At 39.4% G+C, this 27,655-nt stretch overlaps 1 protein-coding gene across 7 annotated transcripts in view; it reads left to right on the top strand.

The window, feature by feature from the left end:
- KLRG1 (killer cell lectin like receptor G1) overlaps nucleotides 1-23,163 on the top strand; it is a 43,197-nt gene extending 20,034 nt beyond the window's left edge. For all 7 annotated transcript variants that reach the window (XM_045873898.3, XM_045873895.3, XM_045873897.3 and 4 more), the window contains 3 exons: nucleotides 2,085-2,245; nucleotides 21,638-21,738; nucleotides 22,075-23,163. In XM_045873898.3, the coding sequence (XP_045729854.1) occupies nucleotides 2,126-2,245; nucleotides 21,638-21,738; nucleotides 22,075-22,186 (333 nt within the window). In that variant the 5' untranslated portion in view covers nucleotides 2,085-2,125 and the 3' untranslated portion in view covers nucleotides 22,187-23,163. The remainder of the gene's footprint in view (nucleotides 1-2,084; nucleotides 2,246-21,637; nucleotides 21,739-22,074) is intronic.
- The last annotated feature ends 4,492 nt before the right edge of the window (nucleotides 23,164-27,655 follow it).

The raw sequence follows: 27,655 nt of genomic DNA, 5'->3' as shown, positions 1-27,655 counted from the left end.
GTTATACAGACTTTATTCATTAGGACTCTAAGGGTTCAGGGGCGCCTGGGTGGCTCAGTCGGTTAACTGTCTGCCTTCGGCTCAGGTCGTGATCCCGGGGTCCTGGGATCGAGCCCCGCATCGGGCTCCTTGCTCATCGGGGAGCCTGCTTCTCCCTTTCCCTCTGCCGGCCGCTCTGCCTACATGTGCTTTCTCTCTCTGTCTCTCTGTCAAATAAATTAAAAAAATCTTTAAAAAAAAAAAAAAAAGGACTCTATGGGTTCAGCCCTAGGACCTCTACCTCAGACCCAAGTCCTTTGACAGAAAGAGACTCCAAGGAAGTTGGGAATTTCTTATTCAGGCTGGATAATGTCACAGATGTATGGAAAAAGCACAAATTTATAAGGTGCCAACCGTATAGCTTGATTTACAGAACCCTATATTGGTCACATGCCAAGCCACAGAAAAGTTGTCTAATTCTGACATTTTTAAAAAGGACTACCTTCGCTACTTTTTAACCCCCAAACCTAGATTAGGTATATAACCTATTGTGCAGTCATGTATTCACACTCGTTTGCTATAATGATTCATATGCGCCTGTCGTGGAATTGTGCCAGTGAGGGGTTTATACAAATGTATTTTATGAAAGTAGAAAATCAATAGAATTATGGAACCTTGGCTGAAATGACCTCGAAAGCTTATTCAGTTCCCTTTCATTTTCACAGAACTATAATCCAGCCATTTTTTAAAAAGATTTTATTTGTTTGAGAGAGAGAGAGATCGAGCATGAGGCAGGGAGAGGGGCAGAGGGCAAGGGAGAAGCAGACTCAACCGCTGAGCAGGGAGCTCAACGCAGGGTTTATTCCTAGGAGCCCAAGATCATGACCTGAGCTGAAGGCAGATGTTTAAGGCAGACACGTAACTGACTGAGTCACTGAGGCACCCCCCCCTTTTAAGATATAATCCAGCCATTTTAAAGGAGTGAGAATGTTCTGTATTTAAAAGAGCCCTGTGAAGAAATTACATCACTTCTCACTTTAGCATCTGATATCCTTCTCTGTCAGAAACTTGTTTGATAAATTCTTTTTGCTGAAGTGTAAGTCTTTTATCTAATATCTAGTGATGACAATCACATTTGTGATAAAAGATAAAACACCTATCTTTCACTTTAGTTAAGTTTGCTTTTTCTAGTTTCTGTCCTTTTCTGTTTTTTTTTTTTTTTTTAAAGATTTTATTTATTTATTTGACAGAGAGAGAGACAGCGAGAGAAGGAACACAAGCAAGGGGAGCGGGAGAGGGAGAAGCAGGCTCCCCACCGGGCAGGGAGCCCGATGCGGGGCTCAATCCCAGGACCCTGGGATCATGACCTGAGCCGAAGGCAGACGCTCAACGACTGAGCCACCCAGGCGCCCTGTCCTTTTCTGTTTTTAAAAGATTTTATTTATTTGACAGAGAGAGCAAGAGAGCACAAGCAGGGGGATCAGTAGAAGGAGAGGGAGAAGCAGGCTCCCTGCCGAGCAGGGAGCCCGATACGGTGCTCAGACCCAGGACCCTGAGATCATGACCTGAGCCGAAGGCAGATGCTTAAACATCTGAGCCACCCAGGCGCCCCTGTCCTTTTCTTTTGCGTTATCATGGGGTATCGGTTGAAGTTGGGCATTCTGGAAAATTTGGCCTGATTTCAGCAATGTATATTATGCAGTTACGCAGCGCGTGCACTAAGCCTACATAGACAATGGACTGATACATATAATGCAGATGCTTAGTTATTTTTATCTGGTATGAATACAGCGTATGTGCATAAAGATCTCTAGCACAAGTGTTGTACTCTGTCCATGGTGCTCTGCCAGGTTGTATCCATTTCCTTACCTGCTTTAGTCATAGTCACACGCTTAAGTAGTGGAATGCACAGTAGTAGTGATAGAGTTGGACATCATGAAGTTTTTAATTTGAGGGAAGGCATTGTTGTGCATTTCTCTAAACCTTAGTCTGAAAGGTGGTGGGGCAAGGAAGATGGGGGGGCCGCCATGTTCTATTTATCTCCCATTTCATTTCCAAGACTAAGTGGTCCATAAAGATGTGAACCAGGTCCTCTTCCTTTCCAGGTTCCAAGTGTACCACTTGTCACAGTTGTCCAGACCTCTGGATGAAGTATGGTAACTACTGTTATTACTTCTCAGTGGAGAAAAAAGACTGGAATTCTAGTCTGGAATTCTGCCTAGCTGAAGACTCACATCTCCTTATGTTCACAGACAACCAGGAAATGGTAAATGCAAACATTTAGCAAATGTCGGTTGTTTTGTTGGTGAATGCTGTTCCAATGTACTGTGTATTCTCTTTTGAGGAACAAAAGGAACGCTCTTCTCTTTCCCTCTCCTTCTCTCTCCTCTTTCTTTCCCTTCCTTCCTCCTCCTCTACCCCTGCTCCTTTCCTCTCCTTCCTACTCCTTACCCTTTCTCTGCTTGACCCAGCAGCCCTCAGGTACGGAAACTTAGATGTTTGCGTACTCCTCTATGTGTGTATGTGTGTGCTTGAGGTGGAAGGATGGGGAGTATTACAGATAGAAATTAGGCGTGAAATACAGGTCTAATTAAAAGAAAGCATTAGATCCAGAAACATATGGGTCCAACAACAAGGAGGCAGCAGATTCCTATGCAAAAGCTGGTGGAATTTGGGAGGGAGTGGAAGAGAGAGAGATCATGGGGACAGAGAGACTGTGGCGAGGGCTTAAATGCCTTTTTCAGTAATTTCCCTTCATTCATTGGAATCCAGTAAGTTCTAGGCTAGCAAACATTTGGTATGAGGCATAGGGCATGAAGAAGAAGCAGTTCCAGAGAGCTGGGAAAGAAGAAAGGACAGTGTGTATGTGTGTGTGTGTGTGTGTGTGTGTGTGTGAGAGAGAGAGAGAGAGAGAGCGAGAGAGATCTTAACCTCCTTGCAGGGCTAAGCTGCAGGGCTCCACTTCCTATATGCCTCTCAGAGCCTTCCTTTCCACCCAGTAGTCTCCTGGAGGAGAGCTCGTTATTAATCCTAGGGCATCTCAAGGTAATATAAGGAATTGACATCCTGAGATAACCTGGTACAAAAATCTAATTCTAACTTGTCAATGTAAATAACATATACAAAGAAAATAAATCCTAGTTAGGTATTTATTTATTTATTTATTTATTTATTTATTTATTTATTATTTATTTATTTTAGAGATTTTATTTATTTATTTGACAGAGAGAGAGAGCACACAAGCAGAAGGAGAGGGAGAAGCAGGCTCCCCGATAAGCAGGGAGCCCAATGTGGGGACTCGATCCCAGGACCTGAGACAAAGGCAGACGCTTAACCAACTGAGCCACCCAGGCATCCCCCCAGTCAGGTTTTTAGTGCTAATTTCATGTTGATTTTTGTGTGTTGATACTGTTTTATGTATTCTCTTTTGGGTAGAATTAAGTCATAGAGAACAGTTTATTAATAAACTATAACTTGCCATTTGTAACAACATGGATGGAACTGGAGGGTATTATGCTAAGCGAAATAAGTCAATCAGAGAAAGGCAATTATATGATCTCACTGATATGTGGAATTTGAGAAACAAGGCAGAGGATCATAGGGGAAGAGAGGAATAAATGAAACAAGATGAAACCAGAGAGGGAGACAAACCATAAGAGACTCAATCTCAGGAAACAAACTGAGGGTTGCTGGAGTGGTGGGGGGTGGGAGGGATGGGGTGGCTGGGTGATGGACACTGGGGAGGGTATGTGCTATGGTGAGTGCTGTGAATTGTGTAAGACTGATGAATCACAGACCTGTACCCCTGAAACAAATAGTACATCATATGTTAATAATAAAAAAAAAGAAGGATAAGGAAGAAAAAAAGAATTAGACTATATTATAATAGCATTGTATGGTGACACATGTTAACTGCTTTTGTAGCATTGCATACCCAGAGTTGTCCAATCACTGTGTTCTACATCTGAAACTAATGTAGTGTGTCAATTACACTTCAATTAAAAAAAAAAAGATTTCAACTATATTAACATTCTTTGGGGAAATTCAGAGAGGTAACTACTCTAAAGCTGATGAGGAGAACATATAGTCCTTAAATTGTATAACTTCCTCTTTTAAGAAAAGATTAAAGCATCTAGATTTCTTGTTTTCTGTCAAAAGAGGAATGCTCATTCTATTGAAATTTCTGCATAGAATCTAATTCCAAATCAGTCTGTCCCCGTGACTTCCTTTCCTTTTGTGCCTTCCCTAAACTAGATGGTAGAACGCATGGGGTCTATTCATTAGATATGTAGATCTTGGTTTTGTGGCATCTGATCATAATAGCCTTGCTTTCTGGACCCTTTGCAGCAACTCCTGTTCTCACTGTGATATATCTGCATCTGGAGTCTTGAGCTGACTGAAGTCAATAGCAGAAAAGAGCAAAGAGCTTGAAACATTGCAGGGCTAATACTGGTAAACAGAGTAGTGAGTCATAAAGCAAGATGGCCACAGAGAAGTGTGGTGTAGCAGCTGTTACAAAAGAGGCGGGTGATAATAAGAAGGGAGGAGGAAAAGGCCTAAGGCCCAGAATATCTGGGGGTTGGGGATGTTTCTGTTTCTCAGCGCTCCCCTGAAGGAACGGAGCGGTATTAGAGGGCTTTTTGTCTGTCTTTCTTTACTTTCCCCGAGTCCTGCCTCTGCTGTTGAGTAAGCTGAACAGAATTAGGTTGGCTACATTTCCAAAACCAGTTCATTTTGTCATAAGCCCCCTTGGTTCAAGGCTGTGCAAGAGAAGGTAGAATGCCCCTGAGAGATTAATAGCAATCAGATGAGTTTTGCTTCTGACATTGCTGTGGAGTCTTGCTCGATTCTCTGGTCTAATTCTTTTTCTTGCCCCCAGCTTTTGTCAGATTCTATAGAACCAGCTTGACTTCTGTCTGATCTGTGAGCCTCCTGTACTAGCGCTGTTATTCTTTTGTTCTCAAGGCAAGATTTATATACTACTTTAAGGTATGATTGATATTCCTGGTATCATACTTAGGACTAAACAGCTACTAGAAGAGCATACGGGTCTATTAAAATGGAAGGTTTTCAAATTGGCATTCCACTGGTGGAGAATACTACTAGTGAATTAGTTTGCTATATGCCAGAGGCCGCAAAGGTTTGGGAAAGTATCTCTCTCCTGTTGTTAAATAGTTATCTGTCAGTAGGATACATAAATATAGCCCACTTCTATCTTAGATCAGTTATAGCAAAGTATATATAATAGGAAACTAGTATATATTGAGCACCTACCATGTGCCAGGTATTCTATGTATATTATTCTCAATCTTCACAGCACATCCTACAAAATTGAGTTCAACATCTCCATTTACTGAGGAGTCAATGGTTAATGAACAAGAGTTAGTGAACAAGTAAGGCTACATATCTGGCAGAGCTAGACATTTTTTTATTCAGACCCAGATTTTAAACTATCAGCCAGCCTTTTAAAGTCACTTACAGAAATATTGTATTTGATGGCTTCCAGATACATCTTGGGCATGCTGAAAAATGAAATAACTTTTCCTATTAATTTTCTGCTGTGCCTTTTCTACTCATGTTTAAAAAATCATTTGAAGTTGAAATCTGGAATGTACATTATAGGACTCTTGGGATTTAAATATATTTAAAGTAGTGAGATGCTCACTTATTATCTTTTTTCTATCTTGGCCTTAAATATTTATTTTATTTTTGAGAAAATAATATACAAAATGGAAATTGAATCACTCGGTTATTTCTTCAGTTTTCAGTTTATATTATGGCATTGACTCTTTGTTGTTTTTCTTGCTCTTTGAATTTATCTTTAGATCTTTAGGTATATTCAAGTTCTTGATTTTTGTTGTCATGTTTTTCCGCTAGGTTCAGTTCACTTAGGATGTTAGCATTTGCTTTTAGGTTTTTTTTTTTTTCTTTTAGCTCCCACGCTCTGCCCGGCTCACAGGAACCAGTGCCCTTGCCGCTCCCACGCTTCTGTTAGCATTTGTTATAGTTGTTGGTATGTTATTTTAAAACGCATGTTGACCAGAAAGTTGCCTGTGGAAATACTTTGGTTTCTTTAAATCTATCCTGCTGCTCCTCACCCTGTGACATCTTTCTTCCTCATTATCATAATGTGAGATTATATCATCAGGCTCTTGTTTTAAAAACCTCTCATTCAGCCTTATCCCTCTTTCCCTATCAGAGTTTATGACTTTGGGATTGTCCCTGTCTTCCTCCTGAACTTTTGATATTGGCTTTTCTTGTTTTTAGGATTTACATCTAAATATACTCAGGGCTTCCGTCTTTGGATACTACAACACGAACACTGTGGTAACGTGCTCACTTTCCCCCATATTTTAAAGTAACAGAAAGGGCTTTTTGGTTTCTTTCAGACAGTCATGAGTTGGTTTTTATTCCCTTGCTTACTAGCTATGTGAATTTGAGAAATTTTCTCTACCTCTTTGACTCTCAATTTCCTCAGGTATAAAGTAGAGAAAATTCTTTCCAGAATTATTATGATATTAAATGAGAAAATCTGTGTGGAATTTCCTTTAACATAGTAGGAATCACTTAATTTTAGTTTTTCTTCTTTTCCACTTTAATTCTTTTTGTCGCTCAAAATAAAGCCTAGAGTCAAAATAACTTGCTTTTCTCTTCTGTCTCCCAAGACATGAAATTTCAATAAATATATAACACAAAATAAATTATGACTTGTTGACCTATGTATTTTTGTTATGAGGAAATCTGAAATATGTTAGAAGATTCAAAGAAATGCCTGGAAACACAGGGTGATGGTAGGAGAACTGTTTTACTCTGGAGATGCTTATAGTCTGATAATGTCTATGTTTTTGTCACCCTTCCCTAATAAACAGAACAAGCAGCAGCTGTGACCTTGACACCAAAAGTGTAGGTGTGGTAGATAGGTTAAGATATCTCTCACTATCTTTTTTTGTTGTTGTTAACATTTTACAAAATTGTAAAATACATGGATAACATAAAATTTACCATTTTAACCATTTTCAAGTGTACAATTAAGTAGCATTAAGTACAGTCACATTGTTGTTCAACCATCACCACTGTTCATCTCCAGAACTTTTTCATCATGCCAAACCAAAACTCTGTACCCATTAAACACTAACTCCCCATTCCCCCTTTCCCTCAACCCCTGGTAACCACTGTTCTACTTTTTGTGTCTCTGAATTTGCCTATTATGTCCTTTTGTATCTGGCTTATTTCACTTAGCATGTTTTCAAGGTCCATTCATGCTGAGGCATGTATCAAAATTTCATTTCTTTCTGTGGCTGAGTAATATTCAATTATATGGATATACCGCATTTTGTTTATTCATTCATCTGTCAATGGACAGTCTCACTGTCTTTTAAAGAGAGTGCTCTAAAAAAATAAATAAAGAGAGTGCTCTGGTTTACACAGCAAGTCTTTTTTTTTTAAAGATTTTATTTATTTATTTGAGAGAGACCGGGAGAGAGCACAAGCAGGGGGAGCTGCAGGCAGAGGGAGAGGGAGAAGCAGGATCCCCGCCAAGCAGGGACCCCAGTGCGGGACTCGATCCCAGGACCCTGGGATCGTGACCTGAGCCAAAGGCAGATGCTGAACCAACGGAGCCACCCAGGTGCCCCTACACAGCAAGTCTTAATTGACTTTTAGTATTGTGTACATACACAAAATTATAAGGAACATTCATATCAATATTAACCTCTAGTAATGTGTAGCTTGTCAGATTTTCCTTTGATATCTCTTAATGTATCTGCATGTTTTTATATGATACTAATTGCTGTTTGTAGACTGTAAGGTATCTGAAAGTCTGGAAACATAGGAGAAACCTATTTTTAAATAGTATGTTAGTTACATTTTCAAATAATATGCTCAATATGTTGTTATTCAACCTCTAGATATGTTTTTAGGCAAAACTCCTCGAAATAAATTTATTTATTTATTTATTTATTTATTTATTTATTTTTAAAGATTTTATTTTTTTATTTGACAGAGAGATAGACAGAAGAGCACAAGCAGAGGGAGTGGCAGAGGGAGAGGGAGAAGCAGGCTCTGCACCGAGCAGGGAACCCGATGCGGGACTCGATCCCAGGACCCTGAGATCATGACCTGAGCCGAAGGCAGTCGCCTAACCAACTGAGCCACCCAGGCGCCCAAAACTCCTCGAAATTTAAAGCAATAGATCCAGTTGATTTTAGATATTATGGGTGATCTGTATTGTACTTTTTTTTTTCAAATTAATAACTACATTCATCTCTTTAAACACTTTACCTGAAAAGGTGTCCAGAGATTGAAGAAAAAAATATTAATGGTATTATTTAAAAATATAACAGATACATTTATTTAAAACAGATACATATATTTAAAAATATATTTATCCTACGTTTCTAGATTTTTTGGTCACCTTATATTTATATTCTGCTTTTATCATATAACATTATTTCATTACTGTTTTTTCCAAACATTAAATTATTTTAGGTATTTATTTTTTAAGGTTCTGTATATTCTATTATTGCTTATCTATTTTTCATATTCTTAGACAAAATTTTACTTATTTCTAATTTTTATGCAGTTAAAGCATATTTATATGAATTATTTTTCTTTTTTAAAGATTTTATTTATTTATCTGAGAGAGAAAGAATGAGACAGAGAGAGCATGAGAGGGAGGAGGGTCAGAGGGAGAAGCAGACTCCCTGCCAAGCAGGGAGCCCGATGCGGGACTCGATCCCGGGACTCCAGGATCATGACCTGAGCTGAAGGCAGTCGCTTAACCAACTGAGCCACCCAGGCGCCCCATGAATTATTTTTCTTGAAGTCATTTTTTAAGGATATAATTTCTAATATTAGATTAGCCAATTGAAGATATGACCAAGTAACTTTGACATATTATTAGTTTATTTCCATAAGGGTTGAAATAACTTAGATATATCCCATAAACCATGTTAGTTTGGTATTTTAAGGAGAATGTTCTATGCCTTAATAATATTTAAGTTATAATTTTAAAATATTACTTGCAAAAGTATGTCTGTGTGTGTATAAGGCATAAATACTGACCCAAAAAAAAAAGAAAGAAAAATGTATCTGATTTTATCTGTTTGAGTTCTGTCTTCATTTTGCTTTTAGGTTTTGCATATTTTCTCTCTCAAATACGACCAAACATCACAAACTCTAAAGTAAATATAACAAACCTGAGTCCTTTAGTTCACACCCTCTCTGGAGGACAAGGATTCTGAGTTAACACCCTTGTTTATACTTCTATGCTGCTTCTGCACACACACACACACACACACACACTATCCATGAGTACATATAACACAGGTAATTGCAGTCTGGTTTTGAGGCTTATTCCAAGTGTGAAGGTTTTCAAGTGAAAGTGGAATATAAAAATTTTCACTCTCCAGCCTCATCAATGAGAAGTAGTAAACTGGCCTGATCATGTGACTCAGAATTGTGTGCGCTGAGAGAGTAGTAAATTAGTGCAGGGTTGGCATTTTGTATGTGGGCACTATCTAATCCCAGCTCTTCAGACTCTACCTGAGGTTTTTGAGCAAGTCTTTATTCATCTCTTTGCTTTATTAGCCATCCTTTTACCCTTGAAATAAGTGGAAGAAAGAAAGAGACTGTTTTTCTTGTCATTCCAGTGGAGAAATGAGGAAAAAGTCATTTTTTCCAATTTAAATAATCCTTTAAAGCAACTTGGTTAAGAACTGCATGAAAGGTTTCAAGCTATTCTGGAAATTAGGACATCATTTCATCTCTCTTACCCTTCCTTGACTCTTCAGTTTACCTCCCTACCCCCAACATATATAAGTAAGTACTGGGGAGGGTGTGTGCTCTGGTAAGCGCTGTGAATTGTGCAAGACTGTTGAATCTCAGATCTGTACCTCTGAAACAAATAATGCAATATATGTTAAGAAAAAAAAAAGAAGGAGAAGAAGGTAGAGGGAGGGGAAGAATGAAGCGGGGGAAATCGGAGGGGTAGACGAACCATGAGAGACGATAGACTCTGAAAAACAAACTGAGGGTTCTAGAGGGGAGGGGGGTGGGAGGATGGGTTAGCCTGGTGGTGGGTATTGAGGAGGGCACATTCTGCATGGAGCACTGGGTGTTGTGCACAAACAATGAATCATGGAACACTTCATCTAAAACTGATGATGTAATGTATGGGGATTAACATAAGAATAAAATTTAAAAAAAAAATAAGTAAGTACTCCATGGGGGTAGAGTAAAAAGTGCAGAGTTTGTGTTCAAAAGGTTTTAATTTCTTGCTGCCTAAGACTTGTCTTTATATTCCTTAATTCTGTAAATATTATTAAATAATATTAGATAATTAAATTAAATCACTTCATATATTTTCCTAGGTGGTGGGGATACAACAGTAATCAAAAATTCTTGCTATTACTGTGCTTACATTTTAGTTAGAGGAAAGACAGACAACAAACAAGTAAATAAATATGGTGATATATGCTTTGAAGAATATGAAACAGTATAATAGTGAATGTAGGTATTACTTTAGATTGGCCAGCAAAGGAAGGCCTCTCTAAGGAGGTAACATTTGAGCTGAGACCTAGGCCTGAATGACAGCCATGTAAAAATCTAGGGAAAGGGAAAAGCTATGTAAAGACCCTAAAGTAAAAGTGACCTTGGCATGTTAAAAGAACAGAAAGAGACTCGCCTGACTGGAAGCTAGTAAGTGAATAAATAGTTGGCAGGGTCTAGATCATGTAAAATCTTGTAATACATAGTAACTATTTTGATTTTATTCTATGTGAAAGAGGAAACCATCAGAGAGCATTAATCAGGGGCACAATAGGATCTTATTTATTACTAGAAGGTAATACTATTACTAGTATCTAGTACATGAGCAAGTGCCTCATGTAGTGCAAAAGTTTAGTACTGGGAGAGAAAACTTGGATGCTTACTCAATAAGGACACTTGGGTAAGCCCTTTCACCCAGGTGAACTTTTTTACTCTTCTATAAAGAAGAGGATGAGAAAACTTGCATATCTTTTAGTTGTTTTTTTTTTTTTTTAAATTTCAAGTTTTTATTTAAGTTCTAGTTAGTTAACACATATGGTAAAATTGGTTTCAGGTGTAGAATTTAGTGATTCATCACTTACATATAACACCCAGTGCTCATCGATAACAAGTGTCCTGCTTAATACCCATGATACATTTAGCCCATCCCCCCACTCCATCAACCCTCAGTTTATTCTGTATAGTTGAATCTCTTATGGTTTGCTTCTCTCTCTCTTTTTTTTTTTTTAAAGATTTTATTTATTTGACAGAGAGAGAGACAGCGAGAGAGGGAACACAAGCAGGGGGAGTGGGAGAGGGAGAAGCAGGCTCCCCGCAGAGCAGGGAGCCCGATGTGGGACTCGATCCCAGGACCCTGGGATCATGACCTGAGCCAAAGGCAGTCGCTTAACCGACTGAGCCACCCAGGCGCCCATCTCTCTCTCTCTTTTTTGCTTCCCCTATGTCCATCTGTTTTGTGTCTTAAATTCCACATATGAGTGAAATCATATAGTATTTGTCTTTCTCTGACTGACTTATTTTGATTAGTATAGTACCATCTAGTTCCATCCACATCCTTGCAAATGGCAAGACTTCATTCTTTTTTGATGGCTGAGTAATAGTCCATTGTATATACACACCACATCTTTATCCATTCATCAGCTGATGGACATTTGGGCTCTTTCCATAATTTAGCTATTGTTGATAATGCTGCTATAAACATCGGGGTGTAGGTGCCCCTTTGAATCAGATTTTTGTATCTTTTGGGTAGATACCCAGTAGTGCAATTGCTGGGGAATAGGGTAATACTGTTTTTAACTTTTTGAAGAACCTCCATGCTGTTTTTGAAGAACACCTCCATGGTGTTCCCTACACCAGTTTGCATTCCCACCAACAGTGTAAGAGGGTTCCTTATTCTCCACATCCTTGCCAACATCTGTTGTTTCCCATGTTGTTAATTTTGGCCATCTGACCAGTGTGAAGTGGTATCTCATCGTGGTTTTGATTTGTATTTCCCTGGTGATGAGTGATGTTGAACATCTTTTCATGTGTCAGCCATCTGAATGTTCTCTTTGGAAAAATGTCTGTTCATGTTGTCTGCCCATTTCTTAATTGGATTATTTGTTTTTTGGGTGTTAAGTTTGATAAGTTCTTTATAGGTTTTGGATACTATTTATCAGATATGTCATTTGCAAATATCTTCTCCCATTACATAGATTGTCATTTAGTTTTATTGATTGTTTCCTTCACTGTGCAGAAGGTTTTTATCCTGATGAAGACCCAGTAGTTCATTTTTGCCTTTGTTTCTCTTGCTTCTGGAGATGTGTCTAGTAAGAAGTTGCTACAGCTGAGGTCAAAGAGGTTGCTGCCTGTGTTCTTCTCTAGGATTTTGATGGTTTTCTGTTTCACATTTATGTCTTTCTTCCATTTTGAATTTGTTTTTGTGTATGGAGTAGGAAAGTGGTCCAGTCTCATTCTTCTGCATGTTGCTGTCCAGTTTTCCCAGTACCATTTGTCAGACTGTCTTTTTTCCATTGGATATTCTTTCCTGCTTTGTCAAAGATTAGTTGACCATACAATTGTGCATCCATTTCTGGGATCTGTGTTCCTGTTCCATTGATCTATGTGTCTGTTTTTGTGCCAGTACCATACTCTTAATGGCTACAGATTTGTAATATAGCTTGAAGTCTGGAATTGCGATGCTTCCAGATTTGCTTTTCTTTTTCAAGATTGCTTTGGCTATTTGGGGTTTTTTGTGGTTCCATACAAATTTTAGGATTGTTTGTTCTAGCTCAGTGAAAATGCTGGTGGTATTTTTTTTTTATTATTATTCATGAGAGACAGAGCGAGAGAGAAAGGCAGAGGGAGAAGCAGGCTCCTAAGGAGCAGGGAGCCCGATGCGGGACTCGATCCCAGGACCCTGAGATCATGACCTGAGCCGAAGGCAGACGCTCAACCATCTGAGCCACCCAGGCGCCCAACTGGTGGTATTTTGATAGGGATTGCATTGAATGTGTAGATTGCTTTGGGTAGCATAGACATTTTAACAATACTTGTTCTTCCAATCCATGAGCATGGAATGTTTTTCCATTTCTTTGTGTCCTCTTCAACTTCTTTCATAAGTGTTCTATAGTTTTCAGAATACAGATCTTTTACCTCTTTGGTTAGGTTTATTCCCAGGTATCTTATGGTTTTGGTGTAATTGTAAATGGAATTGATTCCTTGATTTCTCTTTCTGTTGCTTCATTATTGGTGTATAGAAATGCAACAGGGGGCGCCTGGGTGGCTCAGATGGTTAAGCATCTGCCTTTGGCTCAGGTCATGATCCCAGGGTCCTGGGATCGAGCCCCGCATCGGGCTCCTGGCTCTGCGGGGAGCCTGCTTCTCTCTCTCCCTGCTCATGCTCTCTCTCTCTCTCTCTCTCTCTGTATCTCTGTGTCTCAAATTAATAAATAAAATCTTAAAAAAATAAAAATAAAAAAGAAATGCAACAGATTTCTGTACGTTGATTTTATATCCTGTGATTGCTAAATTTAGGTATCAGTTCTAGTAATTTTTTGGTTGAGTCTTTTGGGTTTTCTACACAGAGTATAATGTGATCTGTAGATAGTGAAAGTTTGACTTCTGCCTTGCCTATTTGGATGACTTTTATTTCTTTTTGATGTCTGATTCCTGAGGCTAGGACTTCCAATACTATGTTAAATAATGATGGTGAGGGTGGACATCTCTGTCTTGTTTCTGACTGTAGAGGAAAAACTCTCAGTTTTTCCCCAGTCAGGATGATATTTGCTGTGGGTCTTTCATATAGGCCTTTATGATGTTGAAGTATGTTCCATCTGTCCCTACTTTGTTAAGGGTTTTTATCAAGAATCGATGCTGTATTTTGTCAAATGCTTTTTCTGCATCTATTGAGAGGATCATATGGTTCTTATCATAGAAGATAAGACTCCTAGCAGTTCAGAAGTTTTCCTTCCATTTCTGTTTTTTGGAACAGTTTGAGAAGAATAGGTATTAACTCTTTTTTTTTTTTTTTAAGATTTTATTTATTTATTTGACACACAGAGAGAGATAGCGAGAGCAGGAACACAAGCAGGGGGAGTGGGAGAGAGAGAAGCAGGCTTCCTGGTGAGCAGGGAGCCTGATGTGGAACTTGATCCCAGTACCCTGGGATCATGACCTGAGCCGAAGGCAGACGCTTAATGACTGAGCCACCCAGGCGCCCCTAATTGATTTCTTTAGTAGAGGACTGTTTAGGGATTCTTCATTTTAAGCAAGTACTTTTATTTTATTTTTTTTTAAATTTTTATTCTTATGTTAATCCCCATACATTACATCATTAGTTTTAGATGTAGTGTTCCATGATTCATTGTTTGTGCATAACACCTAGTGCTCCATGCAGAATGTGCCCTCCTCAATACCCATCACCAGGCTAACCCATCCTCCCACCCCCCTCCCCTCTAGAACCCTCAGTTTGTTTTTCGTCTACCCCTCCAATTTTCCCCCCTTCATTCTTCCCCTCCTGTTACCTTCTTCTTCTTCTTTTTTTTTTTTCTTAACATATATTGCATTATTTGTTTCAGAGGTACAGATCTGAGATTCAACAGTCTTGCACAATTCACAGTGCTTACCAGAGCACATACCCTCCCCAGTGTCTATCACCCAGTAACCCCATCCCTCCCACCCCACCCCCCACTCTAGCAACCCTCAGTTTGTTTCCTGCGATTAAGAATTCCTCATATCAGTGAGGTCATATGATACATGTCTTTCTCTGTTTGACTTATTTCGCTCAACATAATACCCTCCAGTTCCATCCACGTCGTTGCAAATGGCAAGATCTCATTCCTTTTGATGGCTGCATAATATTCCATTGTATATATATACCACATCTTCTTTATCCATTCATCTGTCGATGGACATCTTGGCTCTTTCCACAGTTTGGCTATTGTGGACATTTAAGCAAGTACTTTTAAAACTTCTTGGAGAACTTCACGTCAAGAATAATGGCTTAAATTGTATTTTTAAGTTGGTTAATAATTATGTGTGTGAGGCTATATTAATATTTTGTTGCTCATGGCACTAGAATTGCTAAATTGGTTGTAGATCTGTGTATTAAGCTTAACGTGTAGACTCATTCCAAAAAAAATTGTTTATTTGACAGAGAGAGAGATAGCGAGAGCAGGAACACAAGCAGGGGGAATGGGAGAGGGAGAAGCAGGCTTCCCGGTGAGCAGGGAGCCTGATGTGGAACTCGATCCCAGGACCCTGGGATCATGACCTGAGCCAAAGGCAGCCGCTTAACAACTGAGCCACCCAGGCGCCCAGTATTAACTCTTTAAATGTCTGGTAGAATTCCCCTGGGAAGCCATCTGGCCCTGGACTTTTGTCTGTTGGGAGATTTTTTATTACTGATTCAATTTCTTTGCTGGTTATGGTTCTATTCAAATTTGCTATTTCTTCCTGTTTCAGTTTTGGTAGTTTATACATTTCTAGGAATTTATCCATTTCTTCCAGATTGCCCAGTTTGTTGGCATATAGCTTTTCATAATATCCTCTTATAATTGTTTGTATTTCTGTGGTGTTGGTTGTGATCTCTCCTTTTTCACTCATGATTTTATTTATTTGGGTCCTTTCTCTTTTCTTTCCTTTTATGACCATCTTTGCTGCATCCCAGAGGTTTTGGACTGTTGTGTTTTCATTTTTGTTTGCTTCCATGTATTTTTTTTTTATTTCTTCTTTAATTTCCTGGTTAACCCATTCATTCTTTAGTAGGATGTTCTTTAACCTCCATATATTTGTGGTCTTTCCAAATTTTTTCTTGTGGTTGACTTCAGGTTTTATAGTGTTGTGGTCTGAAAATATGCATGGTACAATCTCAGTCTTTTTGTAGTTGTTGAGGGCTGATTTGTGACCCAGTATGTGATCTCTTCTGGAGAATGTTCCATATGCATTAAAAAAAAAAATTGTATTCCGCTCCTTTAGGATAAAATGTTGTGAATGTCTGTTAAGTCTGTCCAGTCCATTGTGTCATTCAAAGCCATTGTTTCCTTGTTGATCTTCTGCTTAGATGATCTGTCCATTGCTGTAAGTGGGTTGTTAAAGTCCCCTTCTATAATTGTATTATTATCAACAAGTTTCTTTAAAAAAATTTTTTTTTATATATTTGAGAAAGAGAGAGAGAGAGCGCGAGCGAGTGCACAAGCAGGGGGAAGGGCAGAAGGAGAGGGAGAGGGAGAGTCAGAGTCCCTGCTGAGCAGGGAGCCCAACGCAGGACTTTCCCAGGACCCTGGGATCATGACCCGAGCTGAAGGCAGACACTTAACTGATTGAGCACCTAGATGCCCCATCAGTGAGTTTCTTTATGTTTGTTATTAATTGATTTATATATTTGGGTTCTCCCAAGTTGGGGGCATAAATATTTATAATTGTTAGATCTTCTTGTTGGATAGAGCCCTTAATTATGATATAATTCTCTTGTTATATTCTTTGCTTTAAAATCTAGTTTGTCTGATATAAGTATGGCTACTCTGGCTTTCTTTTGATTTCCATTAGCATGATAGATGGTTTTCCATGCCTGTACTTTCAATCTGGAGGTGTCTTTAAGTCTAAAATGAGTCTTTTGTAAGCAGCATATAGATGGGTCTTATTTTTTTAATCCATTCTCATACCCTGAATCTTTTCATTGGAGCATTTAGTCCATTTGCATTCAGAGTAATTATGATAGATAAGAATTTAGTACCATTGTATTACCTGTAAAGTTGCTGTTTCTGGAAATTTTCTCTGTTCCTTTCTAGTCTTTGTTGCTTTTAGTCTTTCTTTCCCACTTAAAGTGTCCCCTTTAGTATTTCTTACAGGGCTGGTTTAGTGGTCATGAACTCTTTTAGCTTTTGTTTGTCTGGGAAACTCTTTATCTCTCCTTTTATTCAGAATGACAGCCTCACTGGATAAAGTATTCTTGGCTGCATATTTTTCCCATTCAACATGTTGAATGCCACTCTCTTGTGGCCGGCCAGGTTTCTGTGGAGAGAGCTACTGCTAACCTAATTTATCTTCCCTTGTAGGTTAGGGATTTCTTTTCTCTTGCTGCTTTCAGGATTCTTTCCTTGTCTCTATATTTTGCGAATTTAACTATGATATGTCTTGGTGTTGGCCAGCTTTTGTTGAATTTGATGGGAGTTCTCTGTTCTTCCTGGATTTGGATGACTGTTTCCTTCCCCAGATTAGGGAAGTTCTCAGTTATAATTTGCTCAAATAAACTTTCTGCCCCCTTTTCCCTCTCTTCTTCTTCTGGGATTCCTATGATATGAATTTTATTATGCTTTATGGAGTCACTGAGTTCCCTAAGTCTACATTCATGATCCAATACTTTTCTTTTCCTCTTCTCTTCAGCTTCATTATTTTCCATAATTATATCTTCTGTACCACTGATTTGTTCTTCTGATTTGTCCATCCTTGTTGTCATTTCATCCAGTTGGTTCTACATCTCAGTTATAGCATTTTTAATTTTTTAATTTTTAATTTTTAAAAATATTTATTTATTTGAAAGAGAGAGAGACAGAGAGAGAGCACACACAAGTATGGGGAGTGGCAGACAGAGGGAGAGGGAGAAGCAGGTCCCTGCTCAGCATGTGGGGCTTGATCCCAGGACCCTGGGGTCATGAACTAAGCTGAAGGCAGATGCTTAACCAACTGGGCCATCCAGGCACCCCTCAGTTATAGCATTTTTTATTTCAGCCTGACAAGTTTTTAGTTCTTTTACCTCTGCAGGAAAGAATCTCTAGTGTCTTCTATGCTTTTCTCAAGCCCAGCTAGTATCCTTATGATTGTTGTTTTAAGTTCTAGTTCAGGCATATTACTCATCTGTTTTGATTAGTTCTCTGGTCATCACTTCTTCCTGTTCTTTCTTTTAGGGTGAATTCCTCTATTGTCATTTTGGGTAGGTCAATGTTTTTGTGTGTATGTGTGTTAGGAAAGCCTGTTCCGTTTCCCGCTCCTGAGAGTAATAGCTATATTAAGAAGAGGTCCTATACTATCCAGTGCCTGGTGCTTTAGGACGTGTTTCAGAGTGTGCACTGTGCTGTTGTGTTTTGGCTGCTCTATCCCTCAGGTCAGTCCTCTGCAGAGTTTCTCTTTGCCTGCAGTGGGTAGTGTTTGGATTTTGTCCACAGTGTGGCAAGTTTTAACTAGGTGTGTTTTGGTCTGCTTGTTAAGAGGCTAGATCCTATTTCCCCTCCTGTTGAAGCTTTGCAGCACTCTATGGTCAGTAGACTTGGTGTGTGTGAGGGATTTGTGCTGGTCTTCTGGGGGAGGAGCCTGCTCTGCTGGTTGTCAAGCTGACTTGCCCTAGTAAAAGGTGCACCTATAGGGTACGGGGGGTGGGCCCTGCCACTGTTTAGGAAGCCCTCACAGAAGAGCAGTCTCCCCTCTTGTGTTCCTGGCTTCCATCAGACCCTGCCCTCATGCTGTCTGTGGCTGAGCCATCTGCCCACCGCATGGCACAGTACTCCTGTGTTTTCAAACTCTCAGGCTCCCGGCTGGGTTTCAAAACTCCAAATTTTAGAGACCCAGAGCAGTGCAGCATGGTGACGATCCTCTGGGGGAGGTCCTGCCATGCTGCAGTTGGTGCCCATTACTCCCAGAAAAGCAGTGACGTGATTGCACAGCGGCTTGGAGTTTATGGTAGAGTGCAGCAAAAACTAGCACCAGGGTTTGCTGCTCTCAGCAGGTGTCTCTGCTCCTGTGCTAATGACCAGGGCAGCACACTGGTGCCCACCAGCTCTTTTATCCCCTGAGGGGCCATGCCACCTCTCCCAAATGTACTCCAAGAAGGGGAACTCTCTCTTCCAGCGCAACCCAGGGGATCCTCAAACTATGCTGTCTGGTCCCAGGTCTCTGCCTTCCTTCCCCATAGAAGTACTGCTATGGCTGCCAGCCTCCACCAGGCGGTGGCTAATGGACTTCTGCAGCTTCAGACTTCGGGCTCCCCTGCTTGTAAAAACTTGTGATAATCAGCCGCTCTAGTTTTCCTAGTCAGTGGTTTTGGGCAAGTGTTTCTCTTGTGGTCTCTCTCTTTCTCTTTCTCTCTCCCTCTCTCTTTCTCCTCTTTCCAAGATCAAAACTGCCTCCCCTCCGCAGCACCTGTGTTTCTTTTCTCCCCAGAATCATGTCTGGGCACTTCCTATCTTCCCTGATGTGGCTTCTTTTCGCCCTCTAGTTCTGCAGTTTGTACTCTGCCATGTGAGGTCTTCCTCACCCAGCCCAGGTTTTAGGATATCTGACCTTGGGTATAATGAGAAACACATGTGATGTATTTGCTTTAGTAGACATCCTTATTCATACATCAGCCTGTTCTGTGGCAAAACTGGGACCCCAAGAAAGTAAATAATACTGGAATCTAATGTTATAATATAAGCTTAAGCTGTCTTCTTGGCGTGTTTCATCAAAGAGAATGTGGTTTCTTAGCTAAATGTGCATGTTTCTTGACACATCCTGGGAGTCTCATGATTTTTTTCAGGGCTAGATAAAGCATAATTTATTTTACTTTATTGTTTAAGTAATATGTACACCCAACATGGGACTCAAACTTACAACCCCAAGATCAAGGGTCTCATGCTCTACCAACTGAGCCAGCCAGGTGCCCTGAGAAAGCATAGTTTAAAGAGAGTTGGGTTGCAGAGAGATGGACTATCTCAGTAGAGGACATGCCAAGGCCTTGGGTACTAGGGCAAGACCTTGGGTTCTAGTCCAAGTCCTACCACTAAATTGCTGTGGAATAACATATGTCACTGCTCTTTTTTGAGTTTCTATTCCTCCAAATGGAAGAAGTCTACAGAGTGAGGAGAGAGATCAAAGCAAGTTCACTGAATTTGAGAATATGATGCTCTCGTGATGACCACTGCCAGATGAAATGGCTGGTTATCTCAAAGCATTAATGTAGGAAGGAGGCTTGAGACAAATGGTCAGGAAGTACGTGATCACAGGGACAAGTTATGGCCTTTTTCTTTAACATCTATCAGGTTAAACTCTAACTCAGAGAAAACCAAACCAACCAAGCAACCAAACAAAATCATTAACACACAAGATTCCTGGGAACAAAATAAAAGGAATGGAGATATAATTTGGATGCTTTCTTATTAGTTTTCCATTTTTTTTCCACAAGGGATTTGCAGTGACTTTGAGGATTAAGAATAAGAAGTAGAGTATCGAGAGGATGCCAAGCAATGATCTCATTAATTATACAGACAGTATTTGCGGGACACACAGAGACATCAGTTATCAAATGTTCACAAATGCCAGTGCACATATGTATACTTGCTCACCACTTGTAACCCAGGGACTTTGCTGTTAAGACACATAGGAATACCTCTAAATATTCATTCACACTCTAAAATATACACAAACTGAGCCTCTTATTTTATATGCAACTGTTTCCCATCAATATGTTGGTCTTCAGACTTATAATTTTATCCTTCTTGCTCATGAAAAAACACATTACTTGTTAACGTTAACGTCACATTAAAAATGCAGCATCACAAGAAAAGTCTCTGTAACAAAAGCAATTTTCAAAGCTGAGGTGATATTTATTGTGAAGTCTGTTCATTACACTAACACCAAATCCTACAACAGAATTAATCTTCTGTGATTTAGCCTTTATTTTATTCCACTTATAGAGGCAATTACCTTAGAGTATAAACTTCTTCGTTTGAATGTCAGACTCTGCAGAGCGAAGAATCTGTTATCTCTGTTCTAGTGGTAGCGTGAGACCTATGTGTGCAGCCAACTTAACTTTGTCTTACGTTTGTTTCCTTAAGAACTGTTTTTATTTTGTCATATGCAAGATTGATGAGAACTTGAAAAATGGGTGTGTAGTGGGGAAAAAACAAGTATATTGCTACAGGCTTAATAATAACTTATATATTAAATGATAATGAGAAAGACGACTGCTTCCATAGTGGTATTTAGCTTTTCTTCTGTAAAAGTTATTTGAATAACTTCAGTCTAATCAAGGAGGAAGTTATAGTGGAAGGCAGAGTGTAGTGTTTATCTTTCATGCTATAGAATGCAGTCATACACATAAAGTTCAATTCTAGGAAATGTTCCACTCTGCAGTGCATCTGTAGAATTAGAGTTTAAAAGAGAGATTAGTTATTTTGGACTAGGTGGTGGTTTTAATCAGCTTGAACTGCTAACCGAAGTATCACTGGGTGGCTTAAACCACAGACATTTGTGTCTCACAGTTGTGGAGGCTGGGAAGTCCAAGATTGAGGTGTTGACAGGTTTGGTTTCTGGTGAGAACCTTCTTTGTGACTTGCAGACAGCTGCCCTCTGATTGTGTCCTCTCCTGATAGAGGGAGATTGAACTGGGGTCTCTTCTTCTTACAAGGACACTAATCCCATCATTAGTGAGGGCCTCATGACCTTATCTAGACCTAATTACCTTCGAAAGGCTGTACCCCCAGGTACCATCACGTTAGAGGTTAGAGCTTCAATATATGAATTTTGGGGAGACATAAACATTTGGTCCATAATAATGGTAATGAGAGGGGATGTAAGGAATTTGATCAGGACACTGAATCTCTTCTTCAGTTTCCTGCATTTTCTTACCTTTTTCCATCATCTTCAATCTTTCCCTTAGAGCCTGCTTCAAAATTTCCTCAAAAAGGACTTTTACTGGATTGGTCTGAGGAACAATTTTGGCTGGAGGTGGGAAGATGGATCAGCCCTAAACATCTCAAGGTAAGGGGGTTCAAAGCAATGGGAAAAAAAGTGAAAAGGGGAAGAGAAATTATGTGACTGGGGAAATAGATCAAGGATAACAGATGGAGAGGAGAGGAAAGGGTAAGGAAAGGAACTAGGGAACAGGAGAGGAAATGAATGGTGGATGAGAGCAAAAAAAAAAAAAAGACATTTTAAAGAGAGGCTAGTGAACAATTTTTATTCTCCTGTTTTGGGAGCTGAGAGAAGTGGGGCCTGAATTGGGAGAAAGAACTGCCCAGTTTTTATCCCTTCATGCCTTGCAGCTCCTTTGCTCTCATGTTACCCTAAGTGATTGACTTTTCTGATTTCTTACAGGATTCTTTCAAACAACTTGATACAGAAGTGTGGTACCATCAGCAAAGATGGTCTCCAAGCCTCTAGCTGTGGAGTTCTTTTACAGTGGGTCTGTAAGAAGGTCAGACTTTGAGGGGTCAGATCTGTCATATGGCTTCCTAGTAAGAAGGAGCAGGCCTCTGGGGCTGGGATGGACATGAACCTTCTAGGACATGGCATTCGATGCAAGACTCTGGACTCTCTGAGAACATTTAGATATTATCTTAACAATTTAAAGATCAGATCTAGGAACATTTGGGAAATAAACATTTTTTGTAGTACTTCTCACTCTAGTGACTGATGCTGCCTCCTTCATCCCCATTCCCACCATCTCTGTCAAAAAATGTACCTTTCCTCTATGTTATGATCCGAACTGATCTGACAAAATACGTGCAGGTGTATACTATTGCTCATGTGTTATAGGGGTTTGATGTGTGCTAGTGGGTTGGCATGTTACTTATTCCTCACACTATATTGTTATATATTGTAAAGGGCCCTTCACAGATAAAGCTGTATTCTAAAGGATAATGCTAATAGTGAGAATGTAAGTTGTAGTAAGTGGATGAGAACAGGGTAGTGCTTTCTGCTTCTCAGCTCTTCACTTAGAGACCTGGCCTTGGCTGAATTTAATTTTTCTGGGTGTGGTTGAATAAACTGATATATGATCATAGCTTTTCCATGTTGTGAATGTGTGATTCGCAGGTTAATTTCACAGTAGTTGTCAATCTGAAGAAAGTTTACAGAAGCCGTTTACATGCTTGATTCCCAAATTATTTTAGGCATGAATGCCTCAAAAATGAGAAAACCTCGATTATTTCTCTTAAGTAGGGTTTGGAGATAGAGCAGGAGAGAAGGTGCTGTTTAAAAGATATAGGAGGGAGTACTGAAGGGGACCACCATTCTGTACTGTTATGACGCTGGATTATAATCTCTTATCTTTCTCTCATAGATTTTATTTTTTTAGGAACATGAACTGTATCTTATCCACCATTGTATCCCTCACACCTAAAATAGTGCTTGTATCAGTGAATATTAAATAAATGAATGGATGAATAAAAAATTTAAAAATTCTGACTCTAGTTTTTTCTGTTAGCCCATGAGTTAATTAGAGGAATTAAGGGCAAGAAACACAGTATTTTCTAATCCTTCCTAACCCCACCTATGTGTGCATTCAGTAGCTGCCTCTAAAGAGGCAACGAACCAGTTTCGTCTAGATGTAATGTTCACAGAAGTGGTGGAAACAAACTCCCATCTCCTTATGATCTCTTACCTTTGGCTCTGGGGCGGGAGGGTGTCCCTTGATTACGAATGTGATGGTAGCGACTCCCGCTTGGTTAAGGATGTAATGATAATGACTCCACTTGGGCCATGGCCATGGCTGCTGCAGGGCGCACAATCTCATTTACTCACTCAAAGAGAAACAGAGGAGGACGGTACGCTCCCGAGCTCTCCCCTGAGCAGGCAGCTCTTCTCTGCAACAAAGGTTCGGTCTTTTTGCAAGGATTTCTCACCACCTCTCATCAGGATTGGATCTAGTTCTTCACTGCTCTTTCTCCCTTTAGGATGTTACGTTAGAAATCACTTATCTCCTAGTTAATTATTTATCCTCTAAACTTACTCATTAGGGGCCAGGGTCAGTTACTAACTCAATTCTTCTACTTTGCCTAGTGAAATAAAGTTTGAGTTTATTTTTGTGTCTGGTGCAAGAAAATGGTCTACCTTCATTCTTTTGCATTATTATTATTATTATTTTCAAAGATTTTATTTATTTGACAGAGAGCGAGACAGGGAGAGCAGGAACACAAGCAGGGGGAGTGGGAGAGGGAGAAGCAGGCTCCCGGCGGAGCAGGGAGCCTGATGTGGGGTTTGATCCTAGGACCCTGAGATCATGACCTGAGCCGAAGGCAGATGCCTAACGACTGAGCCACCCAGGGGCCCCACAAAAATAAAAAATTAACTCTCTTGATCATATAGTTATCTCCATGAAAAAAATTTTTTTTAAATCTGTACAAAAGGTCTTTCTTCATAAATTAACTTTTTAAATAATTTAATGGCTGTATACTATGTGAGGTTTAACTAATTTATTATTATTATTTTTTTAATGTACAGAGGTTGTTTCCCAAATCTACCCAGACGAGTATGGCACTTATTTCAGACCTATCTAGCAGCAGATTTCCCCTCCCCTCTAACCAAGCTACCAAATTTCTCTCTTAACTAATGCAAACATATCAAGTAGTGAGAAACCCAGGTTTATAAATGTACTAGGTACAAGGAGGGCGCTGTGTCCGGTCTGCACTTTCACAAAGCAGTAATATTCCAGGGAGCGTAGAGCCAAAATAGCGCAACTTTAAAAAAGGAAACAAAAACAAAAACAAAACACATTTCTCTTATGACAATGTAATTTTCACTAGACTCTACACTTCTCAGAGCATCAAGGACTTTTGAAACTATGAAATGTCACTGGCATCTATAATCAAATACAAGCATAAAATTTAAGAACTAAAAAGTACTGGAAAGAAAGAACTGCTCAGCCCTAGCTCTACTACCATTTGTTGAAAGGACTTTTTCTCTATTGCATATTCTTGCCTCCTTTGTCAAAGATTCATTGACCATATAACTGTGGGTTTATTTCTGGGTATCCTCTTCTGTTCCATTGATTTATGTGTCGGTTTTGTACCAGTACCATAATCTTTGGATTACTACAGCTTTGTAGTGCATCTTGAAATCTCTTAATTGTGATACCTCCAGTTTTGTTTTTCTTTGTGGTTCCATACAAATTTTAGGATTGTTTGTTCTTGTTCTTTGAAAAATGCTGTTGGTGTTTTGATAGGGATTGCATTAAACTTATATATTGCTTTGGGTAGTGTAGACATTTTAACAATATTCTTTTTTAAAAGATTCTTTATTTTATTATTTTTTAAAGATTTTATTTATTTATTTGACAGAGACACAGGGAGAGAGGGAACACAAGCAGGGGGAGTGGGAGAGGGAGAAGCAGGCTTCCTGCTGAGCAGGGAGCCCGATGTGGGGCTCGATTCCAGGATCCTGGGACCATGACCTGAGCCGAAGGCAGATGCTTAACGACTGAGCTACCCAGGCGCCCCAAAGATTTTTTAGTTTTAAGTAATCTCTACACCCAAGTGGGGCTTTAACTTACAACCCCTGAGATCAAGAGTCACATGCTCTATTGACTGAGCCAGCCAGACGCCCCCAATATTTATTCTTCCAATCCATGAGTGTGGAATATCTTCCCATTTGTTTGTGTCACCTTCAATTTCTTTCATCTGTGTTTTATTTTTTAGAGTATGTGATTAGTTAATCAAACTCCTTGGGCGCATGGGTGGCTCAGTTGTTAAGCATCTGCCTTCAGCTCAGGTCATGATCACAGAGTGCTGGGATCGAGTTCCACATCGGGCTCCCTCCTCGGGGGGAAGCCTGCTTCTCCCTCTCCCACTCCCGCTGCTTGGGTTCCTGCTCTCGCTATCTCTGTCTCTGTCAAATAAATAAATAAAATCTTAAAAAAAAAATCAAACTCCTCAGTTAATAGGTCACCATCTTCATCAGTCATATATGCCTCTCTCACAGTCCATTTACCTTTCCCCTTGGCCCTAAATCCCCACTTTCATTTATCTTTCCTTCACAGGAACATACTTTGATATTTGATATATTCCTTAAGCTTGTTTGTATCCTTATAAAATGTGTAGTGTTCTTTATTTGTTTCATATTTAATGATTCTATATATTTCATTGTTTTACTTTTTCCACGAGCATGTTTGTGAGTTCTGTTGCACTGTGTACATATAATTCATTCTTTTAGCTTCATAATCTTCATTTTATGTATCCATTCTCTTAATGATGGACACTTAGTTTGCCTTTGTTTCCCCACTATCACAAACAGTGATGCGATGGATATTCTCTTGTATATCCCTACTCCAAAGTCTTCCCCATCTTAGGAAATGGCCCTACCTCCACTTAGTTGTTCAGATTACAAACTGAAGAGCTTCCTCGTTTCTTTTTTTCTATATCAACAAATTTTATCATCACCACCAGCAAACTATATTCTAAATCTCCTCTCTTCTTTCCATTTCCACTTAAAAAAAAAAAAAAAGATTTGCTTATTTATTAGAGAACAAGATAGAACATGTGCACTAGTGTGAGTAGGGGAAGGGGCAGAGGGAGAGAATCTCAAGCAGACTCCCCGCTGAGCATGGAGCCCAACGTGGGCTCCATCTCATGACCCATGAGATCATGACCTGAGCCAAAATCATGAGTGGGACACTTAACCGACTGAGCTGCCAAGTGTTCCTCCACTTCCACTTTGAATTCCAGTCCAAGCCTCTGTTGCTGTTCACCTAGATTACTGTGACAGCTTCTTTTGTTATTACCTCCTTTAAAAACAGTTTTAGTGAGGGGTGCTTGGGTGGCTCAGGCGGTTGAGTGTCCAACTCTTGGTTTTGGCTCAGGTCATGATCTCAGGGTCATGGGATGGAGTGCTGAGGCAGCTCTGTGCTCAGCAGGAATTCTGTTTAGGATTCTCTCTCTCCCTCTCCCTCTGCTGCTTCCCCCACTCATGTGCACGCACTCTCTAAATAAATGAATAAAATCTTTTAAAAAATAGTTTCATTGAGGTATAGTTGACACACAATAAACTGAATATATTTAAAGAATAAAATTTGATAAGTTTTGACATATGTATCTCCATGAAAATGTCACCATAATCAAGATGGTGAAACAACAACTATCCTGAAAAGCTTCCTCATGCCTTTTGTAATTCCTCCTTCTCTCTCGTCCCTGTCACCCAACACTCTCCCATCCTCAGGAAACCCCGATCTACTTTATGTCACTATAGATTAGATTATGTATTCTAGAGCTTTACAGTTCATAGAGTTTTACAAAGTCATTAAGTGTGTACTCTTTTTTTTGAGTCTTCTTTCGCTCAGAATAATTATTTTGAGGTTCATTCATGGTGTTGTGTGTATCAATGGTTTACCCTTTTTTATTGCTAATATTCCATTATATGGATGTGTCATAATTTGTTTCTTCATTCACTCGATTGACATTTTGGTTGTTTCAGTTTTGGGCTATTAAAAACAAAGCTGTTATGAACATTTAGGTACAAATCTTAGTATGGACATGGCTTTCTTTTCTCTTGAATAAAATACTTAGAAGGTGGGAATGGCTGGATCATATGGTAGGTATACGTTTAACTTTTTAAGAAACTGTCAACCTCTTTTTCAATGTGTTTGTACCATTTTATATTCTAGCCAACAGTGTATGAGATTTCTATTTCCTTTACATCCTCAGTGATATTGGGTATAGTCAGTCTTTTTATTTTTAGCTATTCTAGTAGGTACTCAGTGGTATCTTGTTGTGGTTTTAATTACCGTTTCCTTAAAGATCAGTGATGTTGAGCATCTTTTCATGTGCTTATTTGCTATCCATATATCTTTCTTTGGTGAAGTATCCGTTCAAATATTTTGTGTCTTTGTTTTCTTGTTGCTGAGTTTTCAGAGTTCTTTATATTCTGGATATAAGTTCTTACCAGATATACACTTTGCAAATAT

This window comes from Mirounga angustirostris, unplaced genomic scaffold (assembly GCF_029215605.1).
Source record: "Mirounga angustirostris isolate CCGP_5_RB_7025 unplaced genomic scaffold, mMirAng1.0.hap1 SCAF_5, whole genome shotgun sequence".
Classification (NCBI taxonomy): Eukaryota; Metazoa; Chordata; class Mammalia; order Carnivora; family Phocidae; genus Mirounga; species Mirounga angustirostris.
This window is presented reverse-complemented; position numbering and strand designations above follow the sequence as displayed.